Below are 27,759 nucleotides of genomic sequence, written 5' to 3' on the forward strand. Positions count from 1 at the left end.
AACATAATTAATGGATAGCCTCCTTCGCCCTGAGCTGCTTCAGGAGTCACAGTTTCTCTCTTCGTTTGATCTCCTGGTGCTGGATCACAGCTGATAAAGAGTCACCCTGCTGCTCTGAACGGTGTTTTATTAACTTTTATTGACTCCTTAGATTGAGCACAGTCAGATCTACGATCAGAGTCCAGTCACACGCTGACGGTCGAAGCTTCTATTTTCTGCACAGAGCGCAGATTCTCTCCATCAGGCGACTAATGCCCCTCCTGAGAAACCCCTTTGTGTCCTAAACATGTAAATATGATGGAAGAGTCCCAGAGAGGGGTCCAGAACAACGCCCAACTGTCCCAGCACACACACACACACACTGCCGTCATATCCTCTGACTGTGTGTGTGTGTGTGTGTGTGTGTGTGAATCAGAGTGAGTGAGTGTGTGTCAGTATGTGAGCGTGTTGAGGCGTGCAGCAGCAGAGGACATAAAAGCGTGGCTCTGGCAGGTTTTGGATCAGTTTAGATTTTTCTCTGGGAGTGCGTTTATCACATCCATCATTTATTTTTCACCACATTCATCAGATTTATCGTTTTTTATTCATCACATTTTGTTTTAAGGATTCTCGGTGATGAAGAGGAGCAGCTGTTTGGTTTCTCTCTGCGGGCTCCTGGCTGCACTTTGTGCCGTCCAGGCCACCTACACCTACCACTGTGAGTACCTGAGCGCTTACCTGCTCCTCGTTCTGCTGCTTCAACCTGACGCTGAGGAGACCAGCATCTTCAGACTGCTGAGTCGCGCTTTCTCTGACACACACACGTCTTCTCAAATCTCACATTCAGCAGTTCAATATTTAGAGCCGGGGGACGTGTTTTTATACTGGTCGATACAAGAGAGGGAAAAACGTTTTGTGCCAGATATTTTCTAAAAAAAACGTCTGGGATGATTCAGTTTAAAGTTTAGAAAACAAGTCAAAAAGTTTATGATAAATTCAATTCGTTGATGTTGAAAAGTTAGAGATAAAGTTGTGGTTTCAGTTTTGTACGACGAGCTCAGGGTTAGGGTTAGAAGAGAGTTGGTTCATGTTTTCTAAAAAGGCTGATTGATGGTGAGACTGAAGGTCAGAAAAGAAATAATACAAAAGAAATAAAATATTAAAAATGATCTGATGTAAAAATAAAGAGGGGAAAAGTTTAATTTCTGCAGCTTTAACACAGAGAGGATAAGAGAAAGAAGAGAAAGAAGAAGCAGACGAAACAGATTCATGGAGTCAGTCTGAACGTTAAAAACCAGCTTCTCTCTGACAGCGTTATGTCACAGATATCAGAGTTTCTTCAGATCAGTGAAGGTAAAAAGACTCAGCCTGCACAGACTTTATGATGGGTGTTAAATATTAACAGAATCAAACTGATCAACACACCGATCAGACAAAACAGAGATAGAGCAGAGAGGTGGAGAGGTGATTTATGAGGAGATAAATGAATCAACACTCACACTAAACTCCAGCAGAGGTTAGAAGAGACGACGAGTCATTTAATCCAGATTAGGAGATCAGAATTAGAGACACTCAGAAGTTACAAAACATTATACGGAGGCTCATTAGTGCCAGGAAAAAGAGTGACTCAGTGTTTTTCATCAAAATAATAAAGTCTCAAAGTAAAAAAGAAGAAAACGTGAAATGTGAGTTTAGAATCAAACCAGTAATTTTCATCCCGAGTAGATGGTGCTAGTTTAAAATGTGAGGATTAAAGGATTCATAGGTTTTATTTGTCAATTTTCTGTTTATACAGTATATAGGGGATATATATAGGATAGACAGAAAAAATCCAAAATCAATATTCCTCTCTTTCTTTTTTTATTTCTATTTATTTATTTATTTATTTATTTATTTATTTATTTATTTATTTATTTTTATTTTAAATAAAATTAATAAATAAAAAATAATTAAAAATTTCCTCTCTTTCTTTTTTATTTCATTTTATTTGTATTATCTTTTATCTTTTTATTTTTTATTTATGAATGATTTAATTAATTTATTAATTGATTTTTGTATTTTAAATGATAAAAATAAATAAAAAAATAAAATAAAATAAATAAATAAATAAGAATCCTCTCTTTCAGCAGTATAGATAAAAAACTAAGTACAAGAAAAAAACTGTATATAGAAATTTAGATATGAAAGTATAAAAAACATTAAATAAGATAACATAATAAATAAGACAAGAACACAACTAAAAACACATTTATACTACACACACATAATGAATTAAGCCTCAGCAAAATATATAGACTGGAAACCATAACATCAGACTTTTTAAAATTAAAAGGCATTTTATTTGAGTTTTACATCACAAAATTTTAATGAAAGCAAGTTTTAATGTTTTATTTTTAGTACAAATGGTCTGATTAGACTTAATCTGAACCACATTTACCCAAAAAGTCCAGAGAAATGATTTAACTCTGGGTGTTAAAAAACAAAAGTGATGCCTGAATTTTTTTATATTGTGGTAAATTTAATTTTTGATTAATTTAACTAAAAAAGTCTGTTTATAAAGTCTGCATAAAAAAAGTAAATATAAAAAAGTTTACATAAGTATACTTTGTAATAAATAATAATAATAATAATAATGAAGCTGAAACATAGAAAGAAGTTACTGAATCTAAACTGAAAAATATTCAAACAACACATTTTCTACATTCTATTCCTTTTTTTTCCTTTTGCATGAATCAGCTCCCGTACCTGTATGATCTCTAGGGAGGCACCTGTGGGTGGGGCCGTCCTCCCCTCACCTGTGGGTGAAGCCTGAACTTGAGCTGCCCCGCCCCCTCTGATAGAGACAGAAGGGGGAGGAGGGGTTATTGTGGGTCATGTTTCTAATGAGCTGCTGGAGTTCAGCTCAGTTCACTGACAGATGAGTGACAGCTCAGAGCAGGAAGATGAAAAATCTGAGCTCAGAGGGAACCACACTGAAACGGTTATTAAAGTCAGTCATGCTGAGGCCGGCCAGCGGGCTGAACACAGGTCCTCAGGCTGCTGAGCGCCGCAGAGCCTCCTGCTGCTGACACGGGAAAACACAGTGTTTAATGTAGACTGATTACATCTTATCCGTTAGCATGCTGCATCTATTCATATCTACACACCATGTTACATTAAATAGTTAAGCTGGGGTAACATGCTACACTGTTTTATATATTACTTATTATTATTATTATTTTTAGTTTCTTAGTTTATTTCAAACATATTTAAAAGTAAACCAACCAAAGCGACACCACTGAAAACCATGTTGACCAAAAAAGTTTAGGCCGAGGCTACTTAGCTTATATGTGCCTAGCCTTCTTACTGTACAACATGTATACCAGAGCAAAACAAAAAGTCAAACAACACAATCTAAACAAACAATGAATAATTAATAATCCAAAAAAGAACAGCAGCAAATACAAAAGAAGAAAATAAAAAAAAATCCTGAGGAATTTCCCATTATCCCCTTTTTTTCCTTTTTTTCTTCCTTCCTACTTAGCGTACTAAAACTTTTTAATAATATTGAAGCATTTATTTGTTTTGCAGTATCATACTATATCCTATTATACCAACAGTAATGTATCAAAATGAATCATACTGTATCCAAACGTATCACGCTTTAAAATATCATAAGCTGTAATAGCTCATTATTCAACAAATTATTTTGTATTGTATCACTGTGGTACATCGAAACATTCTTTATAATATTATTCATTTACATCCTCAAACTGGTTACATATCTTAATGTAACTTTATATTACATCATATAACATTGTATCATACTGTTATGTAACTAAACAAAAAGTATCATTTTTATTACATTGCAGCAAAATATTTGTGTCAGACTAAAAGTATCTCTCTTAAAGTATCAAAGCCTATCCCATAATACTTAGCAGTTATGTATAAAAATCAATCAGAGTGTATCCAAACATCTTCTTGTGTGGCACAATATATGGTTTAAGATTTCGTCCTAATCTATTGTTAAAAAAATTACTTTATCATTGAACAAATTATTATATATAATGCTTTTTACCCTAATACATCAAAATGTTTCTTACTCTGTCGTCTGGCTACATTGTACCCTATGTTGTATTATTTCTAAACCTAATGTATTGTATTGTACTATTATGTAACTAGCTAAGATTTACCATTTTTCATTACGCCCTCACATTTCTGAAAGTTTAATATTGTATCATATCATAATACATCATATCGTAATGCCAGCAATGACATGTGGTGTTACATTGTTTGAATATATTTAATCTTATTTCTCAACATAACATATTTTAAGGTACCATAATACTGCAGTGGTCTGTTCAAACTTGAGAGTCTATCAATAAAATGAAGAGTGAAGAGTTAGCCCATGGATACGACACCAGGCTGCCGATAGCGCTACATAAAGCCAGCTACTGTACTGATCAATACCTTACCTTGGCGCAGTATTTATCTAGTAAAAAGAGCAAAGAAAATGTGTTCCAAAACAAACACACACCTTACTAAAAGTCATTTGTGTATGGGAAGTTTTAATCTGAGCTGTTGAAGAGAGACCGTGGTTACCAGGAATTCTAATCTTCTTCCAAAGTGGGTCACTTTCCAGGTTTGGTAATACATTTTTTCCATACAAGTGTGTAATGTTTTCACTCCCCTCAGGGGTGAAAAAACAGAGTTGTGAAACGGTGCTGGCTCCTCAGATGTTTTTGATGTTTGTGGAGGAATCCTCTCAGACAGACACAAGTCGGAAACCGTCCCTGTGGAGCCGTAATTCCTGAGTTGATCGCCGGCGGCGGCGCTCAGATGATCATTAAATGGTGTCATGAGATGAGTCACAGTGTTATCACTACCTCAGGTAACCTGAACCGCACACGCTGAGCAGCAGGAGTCTGCTGGAGCTGCCACTGAGGGACTAAGAGTCAAACACGTTAGACCCCTCTGGACCCTTACATCAGTCTGTGTGCAGAAACAAAACCTTTACTTTGAAAAACCACAGGCATGTACCAGACGGTCACATGAAGATGAAGTTTGACACTCGTTTTTTATTTCCTCAAAAATATAACTAAACTGAGCCTGTTAGCAAACTCCATGGGTCTTTTTAAGCCGAGCGTTTATCTTTATGCTAAGCTAGGCTAATCACACCAGACAGAGAAACAGAAATCCACTGAAATCTCAGTAAACAAATATTCAAAAACTGCAAACAGGCATGTGTTAGCTTCTGATGTGTTTGTATAGCTAACATATTGTTAGCAGTAAAGCTAGTTAGCCCGTTAGCTTGTTGTGTAAATTGTCAGTAATTCAGATTAACTAAAGTTTTTGTGTTTGGGGTGTTCACTCATTCAATGAGTTGAAGAGATTTTGGCTAATGTTGTTAGCGCTGTCAGTTTATACCAGGTCATACATTCAGTGATGCTATAAGGAGGATCTGTTTTAAGGTGACTGCAGCGCCACCTTCTGGCTTGCAGTCTCACGCACACTGTCGTAAAGATTTGTGTGTTTGTTTTAGAACAAATTTTCTTTGCTCAAGTCAATTTTTTACTGGATACACTGTGCTGAGGTAGGTTTTTATCAGTAGCGCTGTTGTTTGAAACGTGACAACAAGCAAACTAAAGTTTGTAGGGGCAGCCCAGTTAAAACAGATCCTCCTCACAGCATCTTTAAAGTTTTGTTTCTTAAAAAATCAGAGCAGAGAGCAGAGGAGAAGATCACTGACCATAAGATATCCAACAGAAAGTCTGCAGTTGGCCTTTGGGGAAGTTTATCATTCAACTTTTCCAAACAGCAATCTTTTTTTCCCAGGGGTGAAATCAAATCATTCAATAGAAATTCTTTCCTTCTTTTGCGGCTTCAAGTCGTATCAAATTTTGCACCAAAGTCAGTCATGGAAAGATTTAAGGGCTGTTTTTAAGATGAATAGCAAAGGTTTTGTTGAGTTTCAGCCTCACGTTTACACGGAAACTGCGTTTTAGCCAACCTAAAACTACAACTTTTGAAAACAGCCTCAGTGGAAACGCTGACGCCGCACTCTGCTTCGTGCATCCAACAGTCCAACAGTATTTACAATCGTTGTGATCCACCGTGTTGTTCTTGTGCTGCTCAATCTGCTGAATCTGTGACTGTCTTTAACAAAATCATCGCATCTGTTGCTCCACTTCTGCTCTTAGCATTCACCAACACACCAGATGATCGACTCAACTCTACTTCAGAGAAGATCTACCAAAGCGGCAACCTCCGGTCTAGACGAATATGAGACAATGCAAAAGTGCTAAAATCTGCCGTTTCTCGAGTGTTTGCTTGAGGCTGGCTCCGGAAGTACAGGAAGTCACAAACACACCAAGCCAAAAAAAACTATTTTCAAAGCAGAAATTAACCTGTTCACAGTCTGGTTCAAAAAACGTCACCTGTCTGAGTTGCTTGTTTTACCATCGGCACACACTGGGGGTGAATTTTTTTTCTAACGCTGCTGTTCAGAGGATATTAAGATCATGAGCTCCCCCAATAAGAAGCACAGCTGAGGGTCATTTGACCGACAGGCGCCCTATGGCTGTAGGAGAAGCCCTTGCCACTACCAATATGGCCGCTATGGCCGATCTGCTTCACTTTCCGTTTCAGAAACAGACGGGTGACGTTAGTCCATGTTTCGTACAGTCTATGGATCTACCAAAAGCTCTTTCTGGATAAGACAGTTATAGTGCCACCTGCAGACCTGGCATGCTTACTACAGCATTTTCAGTCTTTTTCTTGGCGTCCTTGTAAACACAGATTCTTTCACTGCGTTTTATTGTTTTTCAGATAAAACGTCATGTAAACGAGGCCTTAGGAATCCAGTGGTTTCATGCAACTACATGCTCCATGGTGTTTTCACGTCCACCAACTTTAACATTCATGTGTGACATTTCTGGTGTTGAACTGTCATATCAAGACCTACAAAAGCCTGGTATCAACTTCCAACAGGAAGAACAGAAATCTGAGTTGAATTTTTGATTTTTGGTGTTTTTTTGGTCATTTTGCAGGGTTTGTACTTTCACAAACTGACACTCGGGTTTTTTTTTAACTCAAAAGTATGTATGTATTTTGGGGCTTTTTTAAGTCTTTAATTGGAAAGTAAAGAAGACAGAGGATAGAGCAGGAAATAGGGTGAGGGTGGGGAATGACATGGTATCAAAGGGTTAATCATAACCTATTGGCTGCGGCCAAGACAGCAGGTCAAAGTCCATGATGATTTTTTTATAGATGGTTGTTCATCTTTCCTCAGTGAACATGTTTTTTTTAAATGGTATGTTTTCCGTTTTTATCCCCAATACTTTTTTTGACACTTTTGAATCTCAGCCCTGACAACAACCCCACCTCACAGAAAAGACTCAAACTAATCCTGAAACTCAGAAAAACTAAAAGTAAAAGTTGGCATAACATGATGAAACCAAGCTTAAGTCAGCTAACATATCCTATCATCATGAGCTAATCCAGCAGCTGCTCTGTGAGGATGACGATGTTGGCACCGCCGCCTTCACCACACTAAGGTGTTACAGCCGTGATAAACCATATAAGAGGCAGATTCCTCCTCCACGGACGGGAACGGTTGCAGGCTGATTCCTGGTGATCCAGCCTCACTCTCTGCGCTGTCGTCAGAGCTGGATTCTGTGGATGGGTGTGATGGGTCATGTAACAGCCTGTTGGACGTCTCTCAGGAGGTGAAAGCAGCTTTGGAGCTCTTTGTGTGTCAGAGCGCCCGCTGCAGACACACCTCGCCGTTGTAGTTTGGGCGTTGGCTGGTTTGGTTTGGGCTGTGTGCAGGCTTTGGATTTGTCTGCAGGGCTTTGATTTTGGGAGGCGCAGCTCTCGCTGAGATTTCTGAACAAACCACAGGACATGCGAGGAGCTTCACGCTCTGTAAACATCTGTAAGCCCGGGTAGGTCGGGTTAAAGCTCAGCGGGGTTTTCAGGAAAGATAAACTGTCCGCAGAGTGAAGGGACTCTGGACTCCTAGGTACCTAAAATAAACCATAAAGGAAGGAGGAGCTAAGCGCCTCCTGTGTCATAACGTAAAATAAAAACACTAACGCCTCCCTCTGCTCCTCCTCTTCCCACAGCCATAATGAAATGTAACTGCAACGGGAGATCTCCGTACTGCCTCCGGGACGCCCGGGGGCTGTTCTGCATCGACTGCCAGGGCAACACTGAAGGGAGGCACTGTGAGCGCTGCAAGGCCGGCTACTTCCTGGAGGGGGCAGCAAAGAGCTGCACACGCTGCCGCTGCAACTCCACAGGTAAGAAACTAAGGATCTCCTATATGGAGGCGGGGGCCTTAAACACTGAGGTTTCTATTTGCTCCGCCTCTCTGACAGGCCTCCTGAGGACTGGCCAATCAGGGGGGAGGAGGTTTCTTAAAGAGACAGCAGCCAAGACAAAGTGTTTTAGACATTAGTTGAAATAAGATTCTTTCTTGAACACCAGGGAGAAAGAAATAGAAACTTTCAATGTGCTGCAAATCATGTAAAGATACTACGGGGGCATCAGAAGGACAAAATAAAGACTGAGAAAATTCAATTAAAATCAAAATTCAATTTACGACTTGATCCCAAATTTGACTTTGACCAGACCCAACCCCCAAAACAAACCCACCGGCCCTAATCCTCTTCCATAGAGAACATTGGTTATCCTACATTCGACATCTCACTGTTTTTCTGTTTTTCCAGGCTCTGCCAGTAACACATGTGACAGCAGGGGGCGCTGCACCTGCAAAGACGGCGTCACAGGAGATAAATGTGACCGCTGCCCTGACGGACCGATCGGACCCAACGGCTGCAAGCAAAGGTAAAGAGCACATCCCCTCAGATCCACGTATTCACCGTCTTACCCTTCATCTCCTCCGTGTTTCTACTTCCTGTGCTTGTCACGTGCGTTTCCTGTCTCACTTTTTTGCGTCTCGTTGTGTTTTTCAGTCGTCAGCCCAGGCAGGACTCTGGCAGCGTGACCGTCCCGTGTTTCTGTTACGGCCACAGCAGCAAGTGCTCGGCTCAGTCCGGTTACTCCGTCCACGACATCACCTCCACCTTCACCACCGGTAACCCCTCCTCCTCTTAATGCTAATTATTGGGTTGATTTTCAAAATAAAAGCCCCAGTTTGCTGACTGACTGTGCCGTGATTTCAGGTCCGGATGGTTGGAAGACAGCGACAGCTCAAGGCGACACCCCTGATGACGTTCACTTCCGCTGGTCGCCGAAACACCAGGACGTGGAGGTGATCTCCAAAAACAGCCTCCCTCTTTACCTGTACGCCCCAGGTGAGAATAACCACACCCCTTTTTCTCTTCCTCCTCCTCTTCCTCTTCTCTCCAACCTGACTGAATATGTTTCTCCTCCTCCTACAGCTCCTTTCCTGGGGAACCAGCTGCTGAGTTACGGTCAGAACCTCTCCTTCTCGTTGCGTCTTGACCGCGGCGTCCGTCACCCATCTACGAATGATGTCATTCTGGAAGGATCCAGCACCAGAGTCTCCGCCTCCCTGGGCGATCTGCGATCCATCGTTCCATGTGGGAAGAAGTTACACTACAGCTACAGGTCAGAAGATAGTCCTGATCTGCTTTCCTTTTAGGGTCCAGCAGGGACTCGAAAAGTGGTCCGGTACGGATCAGGACAGTTGGTGCAGGTCTGATCCTGGTTGGGTTCCCACAGCCAAGTGTCCTTTTTGGTAGCCGGTGTATAAACAGAATGCCGATAGCCTTGTCAGCTACGTAATAGCTTGATGCCATGGCAGTGTGACACAGTGTACCCCGCTAATAAATCCAACGAAGAAGAAAAATGCAACACAGTTTCATTTCGACAGTAGTTCCATGCTGTTTCGTGACGCCAATTTCCGAGCAGCTGCTGTCGCACAAGTATCGTTTCTTTATATCAATCAATTGACTGCAGTGTCTCTAGCTCCATGTCCTGGGGTCAGATCGGTTTGTCTGGCACCCCAATAGAAAGATCCCAAAAAGTGGGACGGTACGGGTCAGTAATTTGGGGATCTGTCCTTGGATTAGTCAAAAGAAATACCACGAAATGTGGATGGCGGATTTCCAGATCCCAAATGAGGCTTTGAACGGTCGACTGAGATCCACTGAGTTACAACTTGCAGCCTACGTCCACTTTTCATCCAACAATTCACCTGAAGTATTATTTTTTCACTGAGGTGTGAACATACCTGAATGTCAGAGCGAGTAGAAACAACGTCAGGCGCAGAAAGAATCCAAACACAAACAGACCGGAGAGTTTAACCTCAGGACAGTGAAGAGACAGAGCTCTGTGAGAACGTCAGGCCTGTTGTAATGTTTCTTTTCTTGGTTTGTGTGTTTGACAGGCTGGACGAAGCTCCCAGCAGCAGGTGGAGGCCTCAGATCTCTGCCCTCCAGTTTCAGACGCTCCTCCAGAACCTCACCACCATCAAGATCAGAGCCACGTTTGGAGAAAACGGTAAGCCGATGTTCTTGTAGACGCTGCTTTCACTGATGATTCATGTACCTCCAATCTGATCTTGACGTTGATTCCTCTTGTTGTCTTTCAGGACGCGGTTACCTCGATGATGTGAAGCTGGCATCAGCTCGTCGTGGAGAAGGCGCCCCGGCCCGCTGGGTTCAGACCTGCAGCTGCCCCGTGGGATACGAGGGCGACTTCTGCGAGCGCTGTGCAGCCGGGTTCAGACGCAGCGTCCCTGCAAACGGAGCGTTCAGCGCCTGTGAGCCGTGCAGCTGCAGAGGAGGCAGCTGTGACCCGCAGACCGGGGACTGTTACTCCTCTGACCAGACGCCCGCAGACCGCAGCTGTTCACCAGGGTTCTACAGCGCCCCCTGGAATCCTAGCATCTGTGTGAAATGTCCCTGTGCAGATGGAGTGTCCTGCTCTCTGCCTGAAGGTTCACTGAGGCCCCAATGTGACAGCTGCCCCCCAGGGACCACAGGTACGCCCCAAAGAGCCTCACACACCTGTTCCACCTGGACTACCCTGCATGCAGCTTCTGAGTTTGATTCAATATTTTACTAAAGGTAAAGACGCTAACGGTTGAGGACATTGTGATGATATCGTGTCTCCGTCCTCAGGTTCCCGCTGTGATGTCTGTGAGGAAGGTTACTACAGCGCCTCCAGGAGAGGCGACAGTCTGCAGGTTCCCTGTAAGCCCTGCGGATGCAACGGCCACATCGATGTCAGCGTGCCGGGGAGCTGCGATCCCTCCACTGGCGTGTGTCTGAAGTGTTTGAACAACACAAGGGGCCCGGACTGCGAGGACTGTGAGCCAGGTTACTACCACAGCCGCGCGGGCGACGCCTGCAAACGTAAGAACCGTGTCCAGGATCTCACTGTCCAACATCTCGCATGGTCAAACCTCATTACCTGATCTTTAATGCTCTTCTTCTGCTTTTCTTCAGCGTGTAACTGCGACCTTCAGGGCTCTGAGTCCGGACGGTGTGATGATCTAGGCCGCTGTCAGTGCAAACCGGGCCACGAGGGTCTGAGGTGCCATCGGTCCAGCTGCCCCGCCTGCTTCAGCCCCATCAAAGCCAAGGTAAAGCCAATCAGGACCTTAACACCACAGTTTGATCCCTTATTGAAAATGGATGGACACCTGACGTGTTGTTGATCTTTCAGATGGAGGTCTACGCTCTCAAACTGAAGGAGCTGGAGTCTCTGTTCTCTGACATGAAGGGAGGAGCCAAACCAGCCAACAGCGCTCAGTTAGAGGCCGCTCTGAAAGCCACGGAGGAGCTGGTGGAAGACCTGGAGGACAACGCGGAGCTGCTGGCAGGTGAGACAGGACGCCATTCACCCAGCAGGGAGGGAACATACACACAACTATGGCAAATGTTCCCTAAAAGATCTGTTTGTGGTTTCCCAAAAACATTTTTATATAATGTTAAAAGAACATTTTATCAACTGTTATCAAAGGTGAAATATTCTGTGAATGTTTTAGGATCAGTTTTTAGGAAAACATATAAACGTTCCAGTTTCGAATATTCCTACAATGTAAACCTGTAAGCTTTTTAAAACATGTTGTAGGGTTGATCTTTAGGCCTCAATTAAGAATGTTCCCTCCATGTAAGCGGAAGAACATTCTACAAGCAACATCTGGGAAATAATTCCGGAATGTTATTGAGGCTTCTGATTACAGAATAAAAAATTCTAGAATGTTTCTGTGATGTCATAAAAATTTGACAAACATTAGAAGTTCAACATTCAAAGAATGTTATGAGAATGTAATTTAAAGCCTTAAATGGCATACAACAGAAATTATATATATATATATATATATATATATATATATATATACATATATATATATATATATATATATATATATATATATATATATATATATATATATATATATATATATATATATATATTAGCTTTGAATTCAATCAAAATGAAACTGAAGTTTTTGCAGAGAACTGCACTGTTTTGAAATTGAAGCAAGCAGTTGCACTTAAACGAAAAGGTTAAAGTAGGTTCAGCTTCAATGCTAAAAGTATTGGACCTAAACTACACTGTTGGTCAGTCTTAATAAAACTGTTTCAATTGGTAACACAAAAGTTTCTTCCAGTAACTGTTTTATGTTGGATTAACATCACTGGTTTGAGCCTCATGTGCTTAGAATTGGATTCATTTCAAATCATCACCTTGTATAAATCTCAACTCAAAACAAGCTAAGCTAAACTTCCATACTTTTAAATTAAATATTCTCTGTAACCAAACTTTAAAAAAAATGCCCCTATTCAACAAACGTTATCCAAAGAAAACTTCCTTTCAACAACATTCTTGGCCATATTTGCAGAATGTTTTTAGGACAAAAACATTTCTAGCTGGGCACACTAGCCTAAAGCGACTGAACCGTCTGATACTCATAACCTCATGTGTCTTGAAGGTCAGGAGAAGAACCTGCAGAAACGTCTGGCATCCGTCAGCAAGAGCCAGCTGGCCGAGGAGCAGGACATCCAAAAGGTCGAAGACGCAGCCGACGACGTTAAGCAACAACATCAGACTTACAAAACCAAGGTGGACGATGTCCAGACTCTGCTGGAGGAGATGAGACGCAAACTGGAGAAGGCGAAGACTGACCTCAAATCAGTGGTAAGATATGAGCTTTGTTACTGTGCTAAATCTCATCTTAGGGTGGGAATCTGGGGAGTCTTGACCCCTTAGCTAAGCGTTGTGTATAGGGTACCCTCAGCAGTCTGAGCCTGTTGCTGGTTGAAGTCTCTAAACAAAGGTTTTCTGATCAAAGATGAGTCTCACTCTCTAACCCCTGGTCTGTTTTCTCCTTCCCGACAGGAGATTCCTCAGGGGGATTCCCCGTTCAGCCTGAACCCCCTCTCCTCTCTGGTGAAAGCAGCCACCGGCCTGGCAGACATGTAAGTCCATCAACATTTTTTTGAATTGGTTGGTCGATGATTGGATGAGACTCTTGTACTTGAACTTTTCCCTTTGTCTCCATCCTGCAGACACCAGACGAAGGCCGGCGTTGTGGAGAAAACCGCCAGTGATGCTCTGGGCGACTCTGAGAAGAGTCTGGCTCTGGTGCGAACCCTAATGAACAAAGAGAACAAAGTCAAAGAGCTGGTGGGAGACCTGAAAGCACAGTGAGTCACTTTGGTTGCTTCGCTAACGGATCATTTCGTGGTCTTCTGGTACGTCTGGGAAACTCAAAACTAACATCATCCATGTTTGTTCAGGTACGATCAGACCTCCGCCAAGGTGAAGGGTTTGGAGAACCGCGCAATCGGACTGAGCAGTGACGCTAGAGACGAGAGCAAGCTGGCTGACGGCATGCTGCGAGACATCAGCAACATGGAGCGGGCCATCCCAGCGTCCCTGAAGGTAGGTGGTCTTAGACCACACCAAACCCAGACCAGAAGAGTCTCTCTCTTTAACCTGCAAAGTCTCTAACTGTCCTGTTTTCTCTAATCATGCTCAGGGGGCTGTAGACGCCATGGTTTCCAGAGTGGACGGCTTGAAGGGCGCAGTAGACATCCCAGGTCTGCAGGCTCTGCAAGACGGGGTGCAGGGAGACAAGGTCGCTACCATGGACCTGCTGGAAAATGGAAAGACTGCCCAGAAGGTAAGAAGGGATTATGGGAACCAGTCAAACATTTACTGTGAACACTTTCTACAACCATCTTTCCTGGGAAGAGCAAGGGGCCAACAAACCCAAAGATCCCCAATCCGAGACCAACCTTGTGTTGAGCTTTGTACTGACTCGTTGCTTTTTCTTTGCAGGACTTCGACAAGCTGTTAGGCAGAGTGAACGGTGCCAAGGCGGTCGCAGAAGGCGCCCTCCAACGCATGTATGGCAACACCGATGAGCTGAACAATGTCCTGGGCACGCTGAAAGGTAGAAACCTTCAAAGACACACTCAGTAAGATCTAACTCTGTTTCGTCTTGGATCTGGACTAACTGTGACCTTTCTCCTCAGGCTTTGACCAGCAGATCGACAGCAGCAAAGCGCTGGCCGACGCCGCCATCGGACGTCTCCCCGGCATCAGTGCCACCATCGGGCAGGCTGTCAAGAACAACGGGAAGACGTCGAACATCCTGGGAGATGTGAACAATGGTTACAACAGCGCACTGGGGACCGTCGACAAGCTGCAGGACATGGTCAACAAGCTGGAGGTAGGAAAACCTGTTTTTGAGACTTAGAGACATCATCTGACTCTCCCTTGTTTGAGCTCCTGACCCCCTCGTTTGAACCGCGCTGTTTCTGTCTCAAAGGATATGTCTGGATGCCAAATATGCCAGTTCAAGTGCTTTTATTTTGTAGGAGCCAGGTGAATGTTGAGGTAGAGACAGGACAGAAACGCTCAAGACAAGGATAAGATATTTCAGGCGCTGTTAAGACTCATAGAGAGAAACTGTGCCACAGGAAAAGAGAGAAGAAGTCCTGGTACCCCGGTTTAAGTCGTCAAGGGTGTGGTGCCACTACGGCTCAGTTGTTAGGGTCGGCTCCCCGTTCACAGATATCCCTCTCTTGTCTCAGACAACAACAATGAAAGAGTTTTAGATTTGGAACTGGACTTTAGAGTATGTTTTTTACCCCTTACCTTCATAGCAGGTGTTGCCTTCCCAACCTGAAGGTGGCAGTGTTGGTTCACCATCATGAACTCTTCTCTGACTGTCTCTTTTTGTTCCTCAGGGGTCCATTGGAGCTTTGCCGTCTTCTGGTGGTCTGCTGAAGGACCTCACCCAACTGAACAATGACGCAAAGGGGATGAAAGTGAGTGCGAACGGCTTGGCCGGAGAGGTGAAAACTGGGCTGGATGACGCCCGGAGGCTGGAGGCTGAAGCTAATGTGGTAAGAAAACAAAACCATGACACCTTAAACTCTGCGTTTTTACACTCCCTATGCCTCTGTCAGAAACTTAACGCGATGATTGCTTCCTTTGTAGGCTGCTGCTGGAGCGGCTGCAGCTTTAGCAGACGCCAAACAGACCAGAGACTCCATGAGAGACACTCTTCAGGTGATCAACAACATGCTGCTGAATATAGGTGAGGAACAGCGTCTGTGGCACTTTAACCTCTGTGGGGTGGTTTGATTTGGCTCCTTTGGTGATGTCACGACAGGAGTGGTTAGCAGAGGCATGCTGGTTCTTGGTTTCATGGCGTCACTTTCATGTTGCAGAGTTAGGGACGTGGAAGCGAGACTGGTTGCTTTTGTGTTTTCAACCACTAACTACTTGGTTTAAAGATAAAGTTAGAAGTAAAAGTGAAAACAAAAGAAATCAAGGGTAAGACATAGATCTTAAAGTACCATGTGCTAATTTAACCGCACATCAAGAAGTCCCTCCTCCTGTTCAGGTTCAGATTCTGGATCACGTGTTGGTGAGCACTCGCCATGTTCGATTTGACCCCCAAACCCAACCCGAACCTGAACCCCAATCCTTTTTTCCACCTCTGCAACCAACAGCCTCCTCCCACCTCAGAGAACATCCGGAGCAGCACATTGTTAGCATAGCATCCCCGCCCCCTCAGATCACAGCACAGAGGAAACTGAGTGGTAGCACATCCTCTTCCTGATTTCAAAACCTTGCTCAAAGATCATCTCAGACTTTTCCCTGAAAGGATAAATTCTAATATTCCAACTTCCTGTCAATGAACCAAACACCCCCTTCACGTAGCATGTTAGCATTTAGCTTTTCGCTCACTGCTGTGTCTCTTTCCTCAGATGACAGCACTCCCTTCGACGACACAAAGCTGAAGGAGCTGGAGGACTCTGTGGCCATGGCGCAGAGGAACATGGAGGGCGTCCTGAGGCCTCGCCTGGAGGACATGTTGAACCAGGAGGCCGCACAGCGACGCCGTCTGAACGAAATCAACCTGGACCTTGACACCATCCAGGATGACGTTGCTAACCTGAAGGCCATCCTAAAGTCCATCCCCAAAGGATGCTACAACACCCCCCCCATCGAGGAGGCCTAAAGACGGCCCCCCCAGACACACGGTACTGCACCTGCTGCCAAGTCCTGGTTCAACGAATGAGAGAAAAATGTTTAAAACAAGGAGACAAACTCAGTCCAAGGATTCTTCCTGACGGCCAACAGACTTTTAAATTTACACTTCAAACCGAAAAGCCTGTTGATTTTTATACTGTGTTATTTTTTGTCTTTTTTTGTAAAATGAGAAAAAGATTTTCTTGTAAATGTTTCCAAATATATAAATCGTCCTCCAAAGCTTCCTCCCCGCTGGACATATTCATCTCAACCAATCACATTTTCTATCCTAGACCCAATCTTTGGCAGTTTAGGAAAGACGTATTTTCTTAAATTGACATCATTCACTTTTTAGATTATTTCACAGATTTTATTTTTTGTTATGTTCCTTCACATCACATATGTATGTGAGGAAACCATCCCTGAGAGGGTCTAACGCTGCCTTCATGTCCTGTGTGAAAACAGGAAATATAAGTTTCTGACTTTAAAACTGTTTGAGTGGAAGTCACTCATTCATCATCTCAGGTCATTTAAATATTTAATGGAGACAGATCTGACAATGAAATTCAACATCAGGCATCACATGATGTAAATCTTTGGCCACAGGGGGGCGCCAAAATGACTCCACCTCAAAGTTCCTCTTTAAACCCTGACGAGTCACAAAACGTCAGCACTGAAACAACACGTCATGTTTTGCATTATTGCACATCTGTAAGTTTGATACCTGTCCTCTTTGAGATGACACTTTCAGGTTTCCTGGTATAAAAATAATTGTATTTAGAGCTCATATCAAACCTTTACCTGGCTTTAGGATGCACTCTGTGCCTGTGGAACGATGTCTTTGTGTTCGTTGTGATTCATGTTTGAATGTAAAAGTATTATATTTATAACTGTACATACAGTGCACCCTCTTTTTTTAAGTCCTGTGTTTTTGTCCTGTGTGTGGCTGACCAGCAGAAATATTTATGTTCTTACTGCTTCTAATAAAACCTGCTGCACTTTTTCTGACTTTCGTGTTTCAGTCTTTTTATTCATCACCTCAGCAGGGTTTGACCATAGACTGTATATAGAGTGGACAGTGTGGCTCTGCCTTTTACCATTATAAGGTTTTTAGGCATAAATACCCCCATCACAGGCGCTGCCATTGGTCGCAGTTGTGCAGCCAGAGTCTGTGCAGTAGAGACTGTGAGGGATTCTGGGAGAATCTGAGTGGAGCTGGGTGACAAAAATAATAATAATTTTTTTCTTTGGGAGTCTAACCTTTTCTTGACTCTACCTCCCGACATATTTTACAATCCCACCAAAAAATACACAAGAACGTCAGCTCTCAATTATCATTAAAAGTGACATAAAACCTCTTTTTTAACCTTTGATAACTAATCAAAACGAAACTTTTCAGAAAAAAAGAAGACTTGGATACAAGACAGCCAAATAATATCTTCAAATCACCACAACAATCAAATGCAAGAAACATTTCTATGAGGTGTATCAATTTTTTAAAGTTTGACCACAGCCCATCTGGAATGACTGGGGCTGGGACTGACCTATGCTGCAGCCAGCCACCAGGGGGAGCAATTTTTGTGGCTTTGAGCAAGATGATGTCCATTTTTTTTTAACAGTCTATTGTTTCAACCAGAGGAACTACAGAAGAAATTTAGTTCTGGACCACTGGGAGGTATCACTTTCTAGAGGTCCAGGAACTGTAGCCCCGTTTGCACCAAGCGGTCTGGTATGGATCAGTACAGTTTGGTACAGGTTGACTTTGTAAAGCCTGATCCTGTTTGCATTTCCAAGGCCAGTCGTGCCCTTCTTGGTAGGCGGCTTCTGACTGGGGTGCCGATGCATGACGACACAGCAGCACAATGCAGTGACCTGATAAATCCTCCAATTCAATTACTGTCATTTCGACAGTAGTTCCACACTGTTTCGTGACGACACTTTCCAAAAAGTCTGCTGGATATTTAAACATGGCGGGTGGGGGTACCAATTTCTGTTTTTTTTTGTGTTTATGTGGTGAAAATATCAATTTTTTTAATAACAAAATATAAAATTTTTCTATTTAACAGTAAACATTGGAAGGCTGTGTTCATATCCCACATGGAAAATTGCCTACTCTTCCACTCCCTCACAGTCACAAGGATGCATTTAGGTACCTTAACATGGTACCTTTGGATCTTATGTGAATCAGTACCTGGTACTTTTGGCAGGATTCGGTTGGTACCTATAAAAGTACCTTACTGGTTACCCATCCCTAATGGCTGGGTTTTGTGTTGTTCTTAAACACCACTGTCACACAGGAAGTGACAAATCTTTTGACCAATCAATGAACTGCTGTGTTTCTAGCTCTGCCTGAGGTCAGTCTGGCACTCAAAGGCCACGTCTACACGGAGACTCCTGCAAAGATTCTTCCTTTGCGTTTCCAAAAGCCACCCGCGTTTACATGAGGACGGCGTGAAAACGGTCTGCGTTCGATGTTGTGGCCAGGTCAGGCCAGTAGTTGGCGAAGTGGATATATGTGTGTATATATGCTACTCGGAAATCAGCCATAATTGTTGTGATTTTCTGCCATTTTATTATGTGAGACAGTTGGCAATCCAACCTTGAGGCGCATCACCGCCACCAACTGGACCGGGATGGCTTAACTGCAAGTTGCGGCTGCACGCCCAACCTTCACCTGAAACTGCGAGTGCACATGGGGTGACGTCAGCATTTCACCCTGAAACGCTCTGCTCTGTGTCCACTCTGGAGAGCGTTTTCAAAAGTTTCCGTTTCCGGACAAAATGCAACGAAATGTTATCGGATTTGACTGTTTTTGGAGTCGTGTAAACGCGGCCTAAGGGTACCAAAAAGTGGTACGGAACGCCACAAAATGTGCGCCGTACCAAGATGAACCGTACTGAACTGCTTTGTTGAAACAGGGCTTTTGAGATGACCCCAGCTGCGATGGACTTGGTTTAGTTCCTCCTAACCAATGGTCTTTGAGCTCAGGTGTTCCGGTTTAAAGAGTGACCCTGTAAACTGGAGACCTTCAGCTGATTGGGCTTAAAGTCAGCGTCACATGGCGTTGATCCTGTAAAGTACGACACATTTGGAGAACATTTCATATTCATTCTCCCTCTTTCCAACATCACAGATTTTCAGATAAATAACCTTTAATAACGGAATAAAACCAACACACAGGTTAAAATTGACACGTCATTTTTAAGAGTGCATTACAGTTTACAATCAAATGAAGTCAGAGCAACAGAAGGCAGATTAAAACAGGAAACAAGATTCATTATCAGCTACTGAGTACAACAAAAAGTGACCGACACACACATACACACCTTCTCGCTTACACACACACTCTCACACAAACACACACACACACACACACACACACACACTCAGAGGAACCATGAGTCAATGTACAAATCTTTGCAAACAGATGTTGGTCTCACACCGATGAGGCTGTTCATTTACAGAGTGGATAGAAAATGAGCGTACGTGGGCGTGGACGACCCCCAGCGTAGAGTATAGAGAACATGTTTATATAAGTTTAGTTTTTGTGTTTTTCTCTTTATGCAAACACATTCACAACATTTCTACCGAGTGATGGACGTTCATGCCTGAACCAAACTGTCTACGCATGCAGTCTAAGAAGAGCTAACAGCAGCACACGAAGAAGAAAAACACCCCTACACACTCCACAACAACAACATGACTGCTGCTGAGGAACTGTCACCTTCATCATCATCATCATCATCATCACCAACACCGTCATCATCATCATCATCATTGTGAAAGATCTCTGATTGAGACTGAACCTGAAATGTTTTGTAACATGATCCGGTGACGTAGAGACGCTGGATCAGCAAAGAGTCAACGATCGACTGGTTTTTTTTGGAAGTAGCTGAAGGTAACTTTACCTGTGGTGTTCAGAGCGCTAACAGCGAAGAAAGTGTGTTCATTACTCTGAAATATTGTTCGACTCCTCTCCACATTTTCACTCTAAGTCTGTTTAGACGCCAAGTTATCTACAAGAAGTTAAAAAAAAAACAAAAGTATATCCAGGAATTCACTTTTCTCCGACAGAGGACAGGGCCACGGTAACATTGGGAAAGTTTCTCGTAACACAACGACTTTGATCTTTAAATGTAATGGCTTTAAACTGGATTTATTTCAAACAATGGGACTGCTAACTGAGCTTTAATCAAGGTAGCATTTCATGTTGAAACGTCATGGCCTCTAATTTTGAATTATTACAATTTAAACTTGAGGTATTATGACTGTGACCTCGTAACATAACTTTTTGCTTGTAATATTGTGACTTAAAATTGTAACATTACAATTTTCAATTTTGTAAAATAACGATTTTTAATCTCCTAATATTATAACTTTGAATTTGTTACATTAAAGCTGATAACTCATGACATTAGGATTTTAAATTTCATAACATTATGAGTTTTAAGCTCATAACGTTACGACTTTTAATCTTGGAACATTATGACTTTTTATTTTGTAACATTACGACTTTAAATTTCACAACATCCTGACTTTTAATCTCATAGGATTACAACCGTTTAATCCTGTAAAATAACAACTTTTACTCTTGTAAGATTACGACTTTTAATCTCATAACATTATGACTTTAAAACTCGTAACGTTACAACTTTTAATCTTGTAACATTATGACTTTGAATTTCATGACATTCTGACTTTTAATCTCGTAAGATTTCAACCTTTTATCTCATAAGATTATGACTTTGAATCTCGTAACATTATCACTTTAAATCTTGTAACATTTCAATTTTAATCTCGTAACATAACGGCTTATGATGTCATAATAGTACAATTTTTTGATTTCCTAACATTAAGAGCAGTTTTGTCTGTTAAGACTCCAAGCTCATAAAATTTCAACTTCAGATTCTGAGCATTCTGATTTTAATCTAATATTACTTCAATTTTATCTGGTAACATTACGACCTTTGATCTCCTAACTTAACCAGCTGTTCTTACAACTCTTAGCTTGTAACATTTCAACTTCAATAACTTTTGATTCTGATTTTAATCTCGAAACAATTAAGTATTTTTTTGTAAAATTTTGACTTTAATCTGGTCGGTAAAATTAGCTACTTTGTATTTTCTTACTTTGCAATTTTTATCATTGAAAATGACAAATTTAGGCTTGTAGTGCACTGATTTTAAATATTTAACATTACGGCTTTTTTTAAAGCAATAAACTTTATTCCCGTTGCATTGCACAGTTAGTCGTGTTATGTTATGACTTTAAACTTTCTACATTTAGCCTCTTATCACATAAGTAACAACTCTGACCTTGAAGCTTAGTGATTTTATCCTTGCAAGATTTCAATTTTTTGAAAAAATCTCAATCACATCTTTAATCTTGTAACAATGCTTTGACTTTTAAAAAGTTGTAAGATTGCAATTTTTTTTCGTACCATCATGACTTTTATCTCAAACAATTACAACTTGCTGACTTGTTTTTAAGTCATAATGTTACAAACCTTTTCTTTGTAATGTTGCAACTTTGAACTTTTTGCATTTTTATTTTAATCTTGGCACTTTTCTTTTTAATCATTATATTATGACTAAAATCTTGTAGCGTTACTTCTTTTTTTTCCTTGAAAAATGACTTAATTCCATGACATCACTTTTTTAGGTAATTAAGAATCTTGTCTGATGACATTTTAACTTAATAACAAATTTCACTTCAAAAATCTTTTAAAGTCACAACAGTTCGATTCTTATCTATCGAGACATTATTGTTTCATTCCTAATTTAATTTTTAAATGTATCAGTTACTGTGGACTCTACCCCCTGCGATAACTTTTGTACAGAAAATAATAAACATTGATTTATTTATATTTCAGCTTCCCACCCTGATCATGTGTTCATATGTAAACGTGATGAACTTTCTGCCTCCATGTTTCAAAGTGTTTGTAGTTCGTCCGCTCATCAACAGATCCTACACCGTCAATACTGTTTCCATGGTTCCCCTCAGGTTAGCATCCCTTTAGCATGGAGGTTATACAGTTGACCTGAACTATGACTGATGTGTCACTATGTACAGTTTTAGCTACGGTTACAGCAGGCTGAGACGGTAGCAGAGCTGAACACGAGAAATGCTCGAAATGTTTGATTTCCGTCAGACGTTAGAGGAAACAGCGGGCCTCATGCAAGAGCAGCGCTAACCGTTAGCCTCTCTGAGTGCTAACAGTGTGCAGAGGTGGACCGTTGAACATGGGGCTCTATGGGGCTGATTCACATCTGAGACCAGCCTCTAGTGGACGCTCGGGGAACTGCAGCTTTCAGGAGGAGATATTATCACAGCAAAGCTCAGAAACAATGCTTCTTAAAATGAAAAGGGTTTGTAAAATGTAAACATGTTGTTTATCTTTTGTAATTTGGGTTAATTAAAAGTCTGTACGCCCGGTTCTTGCATGAGGCCCAGACCCTGTCCCCTTTAAGCTGAACGGCACCCTGATATCAGCGCACTGAGCATGCCCGGCTGTGTGTCATGCATCCCCAACCTTTAACAGAGACAGACATGAGAGCGAGGAAACGCCGCCGTCACGCCGCAGTGAAAATATTCACACAATGACACCTCTGCAGCCCTTAGAGATGACCCCCACCCCGTCCTGAAATGCCCCCTCCTGACCCCCCCTCCCCAATCCCTGATGGTACAAGGTCACATGACACAGACAGAAGGAGGGACACGAATGCTTCTGTTGGAAAGCGACAGTCCAGAGAGAGTATATGTTTGACACAGAGACAGAGAAGGGCCACATTGGGATTATTTTTTAGAGGGGGGGGTGTTTAGATACACGATGGATGATCCTGGTGAACCCCCCCTCCACACACCACCCTCCTTTTCCTCCTCATGTGTGCAGGTGGGGGTCTCTACCCTGAGGCGTTGATGTACAGCTGACTCTGCAGGATGTAGTCGATGACGGGCTGACTCAGGTAGTCCACGACGTGTCCGTCGCCGTGCTGCAGGGCCAGTCTACAGGAGGGGAGACGACGCATGACATCAGTCTGAATCAAATTAGCATGCTAACTGTAGCGTAATAGTCAAATATAGCCACGTAGCTTCAGTACAAATTGCTCATTCATTTCCCTACTTCTGATGATAGGGTTTTGTGCTGCTGCTAGAAAATTTTCATTTTCCTGAATCTTTTGGATTTTTCTGTGTTTTTGTAGAGCTGTAACGTTGGCCACTAGCTCTTTGTTGCAAGATCAACAGAAGGCTTTACTGTCAGGGCCCCGTTAACACAACAACGTTACATCTAAAAATGCTAAAACACAGTCAAAAAAAATCTGTTTACATGAAAACATTGAGGGACTGAAATCACTGCAGTAATAATAATTATTACTAACAAGTTCCTTGTCTGTTTCTTGTGATTTGTTGTCTCTTTTTCATCATTTTTGCATTTGGAGTGGATCATTACTTTTTTATTGGTCATGGACATCAACCTTTTTGTGTCTTCAGTGATATTTTGACTACTTTTCTCCTGTGTTTGTCTGGAGATCCTACATGTAACCATGGCTGCATTGTTTACATGTGAAATCAGCTGTTAGCAGCCTCTAGCATGTCAATGCTAACTGGTGCAAGGCCGGATGTTTCCCCACAAGGTGAGGACGACGTGCTGGTTCTCAGGTGTGAGCTAAGAAGTGACGACATGGACCTGTCCTTCCATCCATCGTTATTGGGAACGTAAGATCTATCTCCAATAAGATGGACGAGCTAGCTGTGCTAACCCAGCAACAGAGGGAATACCAGAAGGCAGAGTAGCATCATGCTATTCACAGACATGGCTAACAGAGCTAACACCAGACACCAAGGCCACATGTGAAGAGCTTCACCTGCTGTGAGCAGACAGGATCCAGGAGACAGAGACTGAACAGACTGCTGAAGAAGCTCAGTCCTGGACCCTGTGGAGGTGGAGGCTGGCTGACTGGACAATGATGGACAAGCTGTCAGCATCTATTTTCTTATGGAGCTTTTTGCACTTTCTATACACTTTCTTACTTTTGTTTTCTTGATTGCTGCTGTGACCCCTCCTGAATTTCCCCTCTAGGAAATAAAGTATTTTTTCTTCTCTACTATTCTATTTCATTCTAGCCATGCCAGGCCTGTAGGTGGCGCTATAACTGTCTTGTCCAGATGCAGCTGCTGGTAGATCTCCACTGAAGAAGAGTTGGGCTGGTCATCGGTTTTATAAGCTAATGTTAAGTGCAGAAGTACAGCAACAGGCAACAGTGGCGGCAGCGTTTCAGAAAAAATCTCTGGAGGCTTTATTCAAAAGTTTGTGTTTTAGGTCGGCTAAAACACTGTTTCCATGCAAACGAAAAGCCAAAATGGTCAAATTATTGTACATATTGCCCTTTTTGGGATTTTTGATCAAACAGTGTAAAGTAGGCCAAATTATTGTACAAATTTGATGAATATACATCTGGCGACCTGGTTTCCCATGAGGTGAGACGTTAACCCTTAACTCAAGTCAGTTGAAGTTTAAACAGAATGAAGGCTCTAGTGGACACTCAGGATATTACAGTTTATTTTAACACAGAGCTCTATGGGGACTGACTCACTGCTGGAGACAGACTCTAGTGGACACTCGGGGAACTGTAGTTTTTTGGCCACTGATGCTGACACATCATGTCTCAGGTCTTCCAACGACCTTATAGCAAATAGATCACATCCAGTTTTTCTTCTTCTGTGTTATATTTTTATCATATTGGACTCTTGTGAGAAGTATTAGCTTTTAATGTAAGTTAAATCATTATGAAGAGGATAAATTACAGGAAACAAGTGTGATTATAATGGGAAGTAAATCCAGGGTGAACCCCTCACCTGCTCTTGGTGGAGCTGACGATAGACATCGGATGGCTCGTAGCATCTTTAACCACGATGATGTTGTCCTAAAATCATGAGCAGCAGATAAAAATCAGAGGAAGTAATGAAGAGAAACTTCCAGACACAGAGTGAAACGGATGCTACGGTCAATCTGACCTTGAACTTGCGGAGAATAGAGGAGTGGTTCATGATCCTCTCCGTGTCGGCTCCATCACGGGGGACCACCACGATCCCAAAGTCCCCGACAATCACCTCCATCTGAAAGCACAGGGACAGGACTTGAAAGGAGACGCACTAACCCCGTCTCAAAACCCTAACAGGAACGAGACTCAGTCAGTTAAACTGTCGCTGTGAAAAGTCAGAGGACGAGAGTTACACTGCATGCTTCAGGAGGTTACGCTTTCTTCTGCAGATGTTTCCTTCCTTAAAACATCCACACGACTTCTCTGTACGTACAAAGGTGTTCAGAGTAAACTATCAGGGGCTACGAGAAAGGAGGCGGGGCTACAATGTGCTTACATCACTGTCCTTCCACAGGCCAGGGATGCAGAAGGACTCCAGGAGGTCACTGCCACACAGGAGCAAGATGCGTAACTCTACAGACGACAAACACACAGGCAGGAGGAGAGAGAGACGTCCTCAGTAAACAACATGTTTACTCTGTAAACAACACGTTTACTGGGTCAGGACCAACACACGAGAAGGATTCAGACGGAGCAGGAAGGAGAACAGAACACACAGGAGTCTGGTCAGAGTCTGAGGAGGACTCACCGATCTCCTCGTATCTCACGGCCGTCCCCAGGTTGGCGTTTTCATCTGGAAACAGAACACGGTTTGATTCCCTCACACGGACACTGGCGCTAAATGTTTGTTAGGAATAAAACTGAGTATTTACCGACGAAGGTGAAGCGCTCCATGTGAGGGCGCACGCAACAGATCTTCCCCAAACTCTCGCTGACCTTCCCCCACACTTTGACTGCACAGGGACAGAGGAGAAGTGGGCGGGGCTTAGACAAATTCAGGTACTCAGAGAGCTTCTGATTGGTGGATTAATGGTGGGTAAAGACTCACTGGCTGTGGGCTTGTGGTTCATGTTGGTGTGATTCTGGTAGATAGGTGTAGTCTGGTTCTGGGGCTGACCAATCACAGGAGTCGTTGAGGGCGTGTTGACGTTGGACAGGATGCAGCCGGTGACTCTCTGTAGAGCAGGAGCATCCACAGCTTTGATACACAGGTGGAGGAGGGACACCAACAATGATGACGAAGACTCTCCTTACCTTCATCAGGTCGCGGTGATGCTCCAGCACGCTGCAGGTGGTCTGCCAGGTGTCCTGGTAACACTCCCAGGGGTCCACCCTGTGAAACAAAGACCGTCACCTGATTGGAGGAACTTCTTAGCTTTACATGTTAGCGTAGCATCACATGAAGGGGAGATCAGAGCTGTCTCACCTGATCCAATCAGAGGACTGGACAGCCAGCTGACACATGGTGAGACGATGTCTGCTGGGCACCAACCCCTGAACACACACAGGTACACAGTCGGTCCACAGGTGAGCAGGAACATGAAGAGTGTGTAAGAACACACACATCTTTGATTTGTTCGCAGTGTGTATTTGTGTGTGTGTGTGTGTGTGTGGTTGACCCTTGTGATGTGATGGTCACCTGAACACAGGTAAAGCAGCCTGCTGTGACATACTGAGTGTGACCTGTGATCACCTCCACCTGAGTGAGCAGATGGTTGTTTTAACTATGAATCAGTAATAAGCATTCTGAATCACACACACACACACACACACACACACACACACACACACACACACACACACACACACACACACACACACACACACACACACACACACACACACACACACACACACCTTCCCCTAGATAAACACCTGTGTCTTCAACAGCAGGATTCAGTAACAACAGCCTGTTTAAACAGGAGACACTGACTACATCTCCCAGCATGCAATTCATGGCATTTCAAAATCTCCTCTTTTTTTATTTTTAAGGTCACTTGAAGGTCTTGACCATAATGTCAACAACTTTTTGAAAACTTCAGTTTGAACGCTTGGCATCCACCAACCAAGACACAATAAACAATTATTTCACAACTAACCAACCAACAAGGCCGTCAACCAACCAACCATCCAACCAACCAACCAACAAAGGTCTGCACCAACCAACAAACCAAATACAACAACCAACTGATCAATCATTCAACAAAAACCTGACTAACCAACCAACCAACCAACCAACCAACCAACCAACCAACCAACCAACCAACCAACAAATCAACAAATCAACGAAGTGATCAATTTATAAACAAAGAACTGGCTAAATAACTAACCAACCAACTAACCTACTAACCAACCAACCAATCAACCAACAAACCAAATAAAACATCACACCAATCAATCAATAAATCAATCAACAAAGGCCTG

The 27,759-nt window shown here is 42.7% G+C and overlaps 2 protein-coding genes across 2 annotated transcripts in view; one reads left to right on the plus strand and one right to left on the minus strand.

The window, feature by feature from the left end:
- The first annotated feature begins 615 nt into the window (after positions 1-615).
- Positions 616-17,374, plus strand: lamc2 (laminin, gamma 2). The gene is made up of 21 exons (XM_074688115.1): positions 616-697; positions 8,085-8,261; positions 8,691-8,808; positions 8,937-9,058; positions 9,147-9,278; positions 9,366-9,555; positions 10,337-10,449; positions 10,541-10,933; positions 11,073-11,306; positions 11,400-11,536; positions 11,620-11,776; positions 12,893-13,098; positions 13,300-13,379; positions 13,470-13,607; positions 13,701-13,845; positions 13,943-14,086; positions 14,245-14,359; positions 14,442-14,638; positions 15,159-15,317; positions 15,412-15,511; positions 16,188-17,374. Exons 1-21 carry the CDS (start codon positions 616-618, stop codon positions 16,439-16,441), a joined length of 3,393 nt encoding a protein of 1,130 aa, XP_074544216.1. The 3' UTR covers positions 16,442-17,374.
- Positions 17,375-22,259: 4,885 nt separating this feature from the next.
- The window catches only part of nmnat2 (nicotinamide nucleotide adenylyltransferase 2), a 13,934-nt gene continuing 8,434 nt past the window's right edge, over positions 22,260-27,759 (minus strand). Inside the window, exons 3-11 of the mRNA XM_074688119.1 lie at positions 26,762-26,829; positions 26,590-26,668; positions 26,384-26,510; positions 26,208-26,288; positions 26,084-26,128; positions 25,832-25,908; positions 25,469-25,570; positions 25,310-25,377; positions 22,260-23,458 (exon numbers count right to left, since the gene is read on the minus strand). Of these exons, the coding sequence (XP_074544220.1) occupies positions 23,356-23,458; positions 25,310-25,377; positions 25,469-25,570; positions 25,832-25,908; positions 26,084-26,128; positions 26,208-26,288; positions 26,384-26,510; positions 26,590-26,668; positions 26,762-26,829 (750 nt within the window). The 3' untranslated portion in view covers positions 22,260-23,355. The remainder of the gene's footprint in view (positions 23,459-25,309; positions 25,378-25,468; positions 25,571-25,831; positions 25,909-26,083; positions 26,129-26,207; positions 26,289-26,383; positions 26,511-26,589; positions 26,669-26,761; positions 26,830-27,759) is intronic.

This window comes from Halichoeres trimaculatus, unplaced genomic scaffold, assembly GCF_033239565.1.
Source record: "Halichoeres trimaculatus isolate MK-OKI-2021-1 unplaced genomic scaffold, fHalTri1.1 fHalTri1_scaffold_15, whole genome shotgun sequence".
Lineage (NCBI taxonomy): Eukaryota > Metazoa > Chordata > Actinopteri > Labriformes > Labridae > Halichoeres > Halichoeres trimaculatus.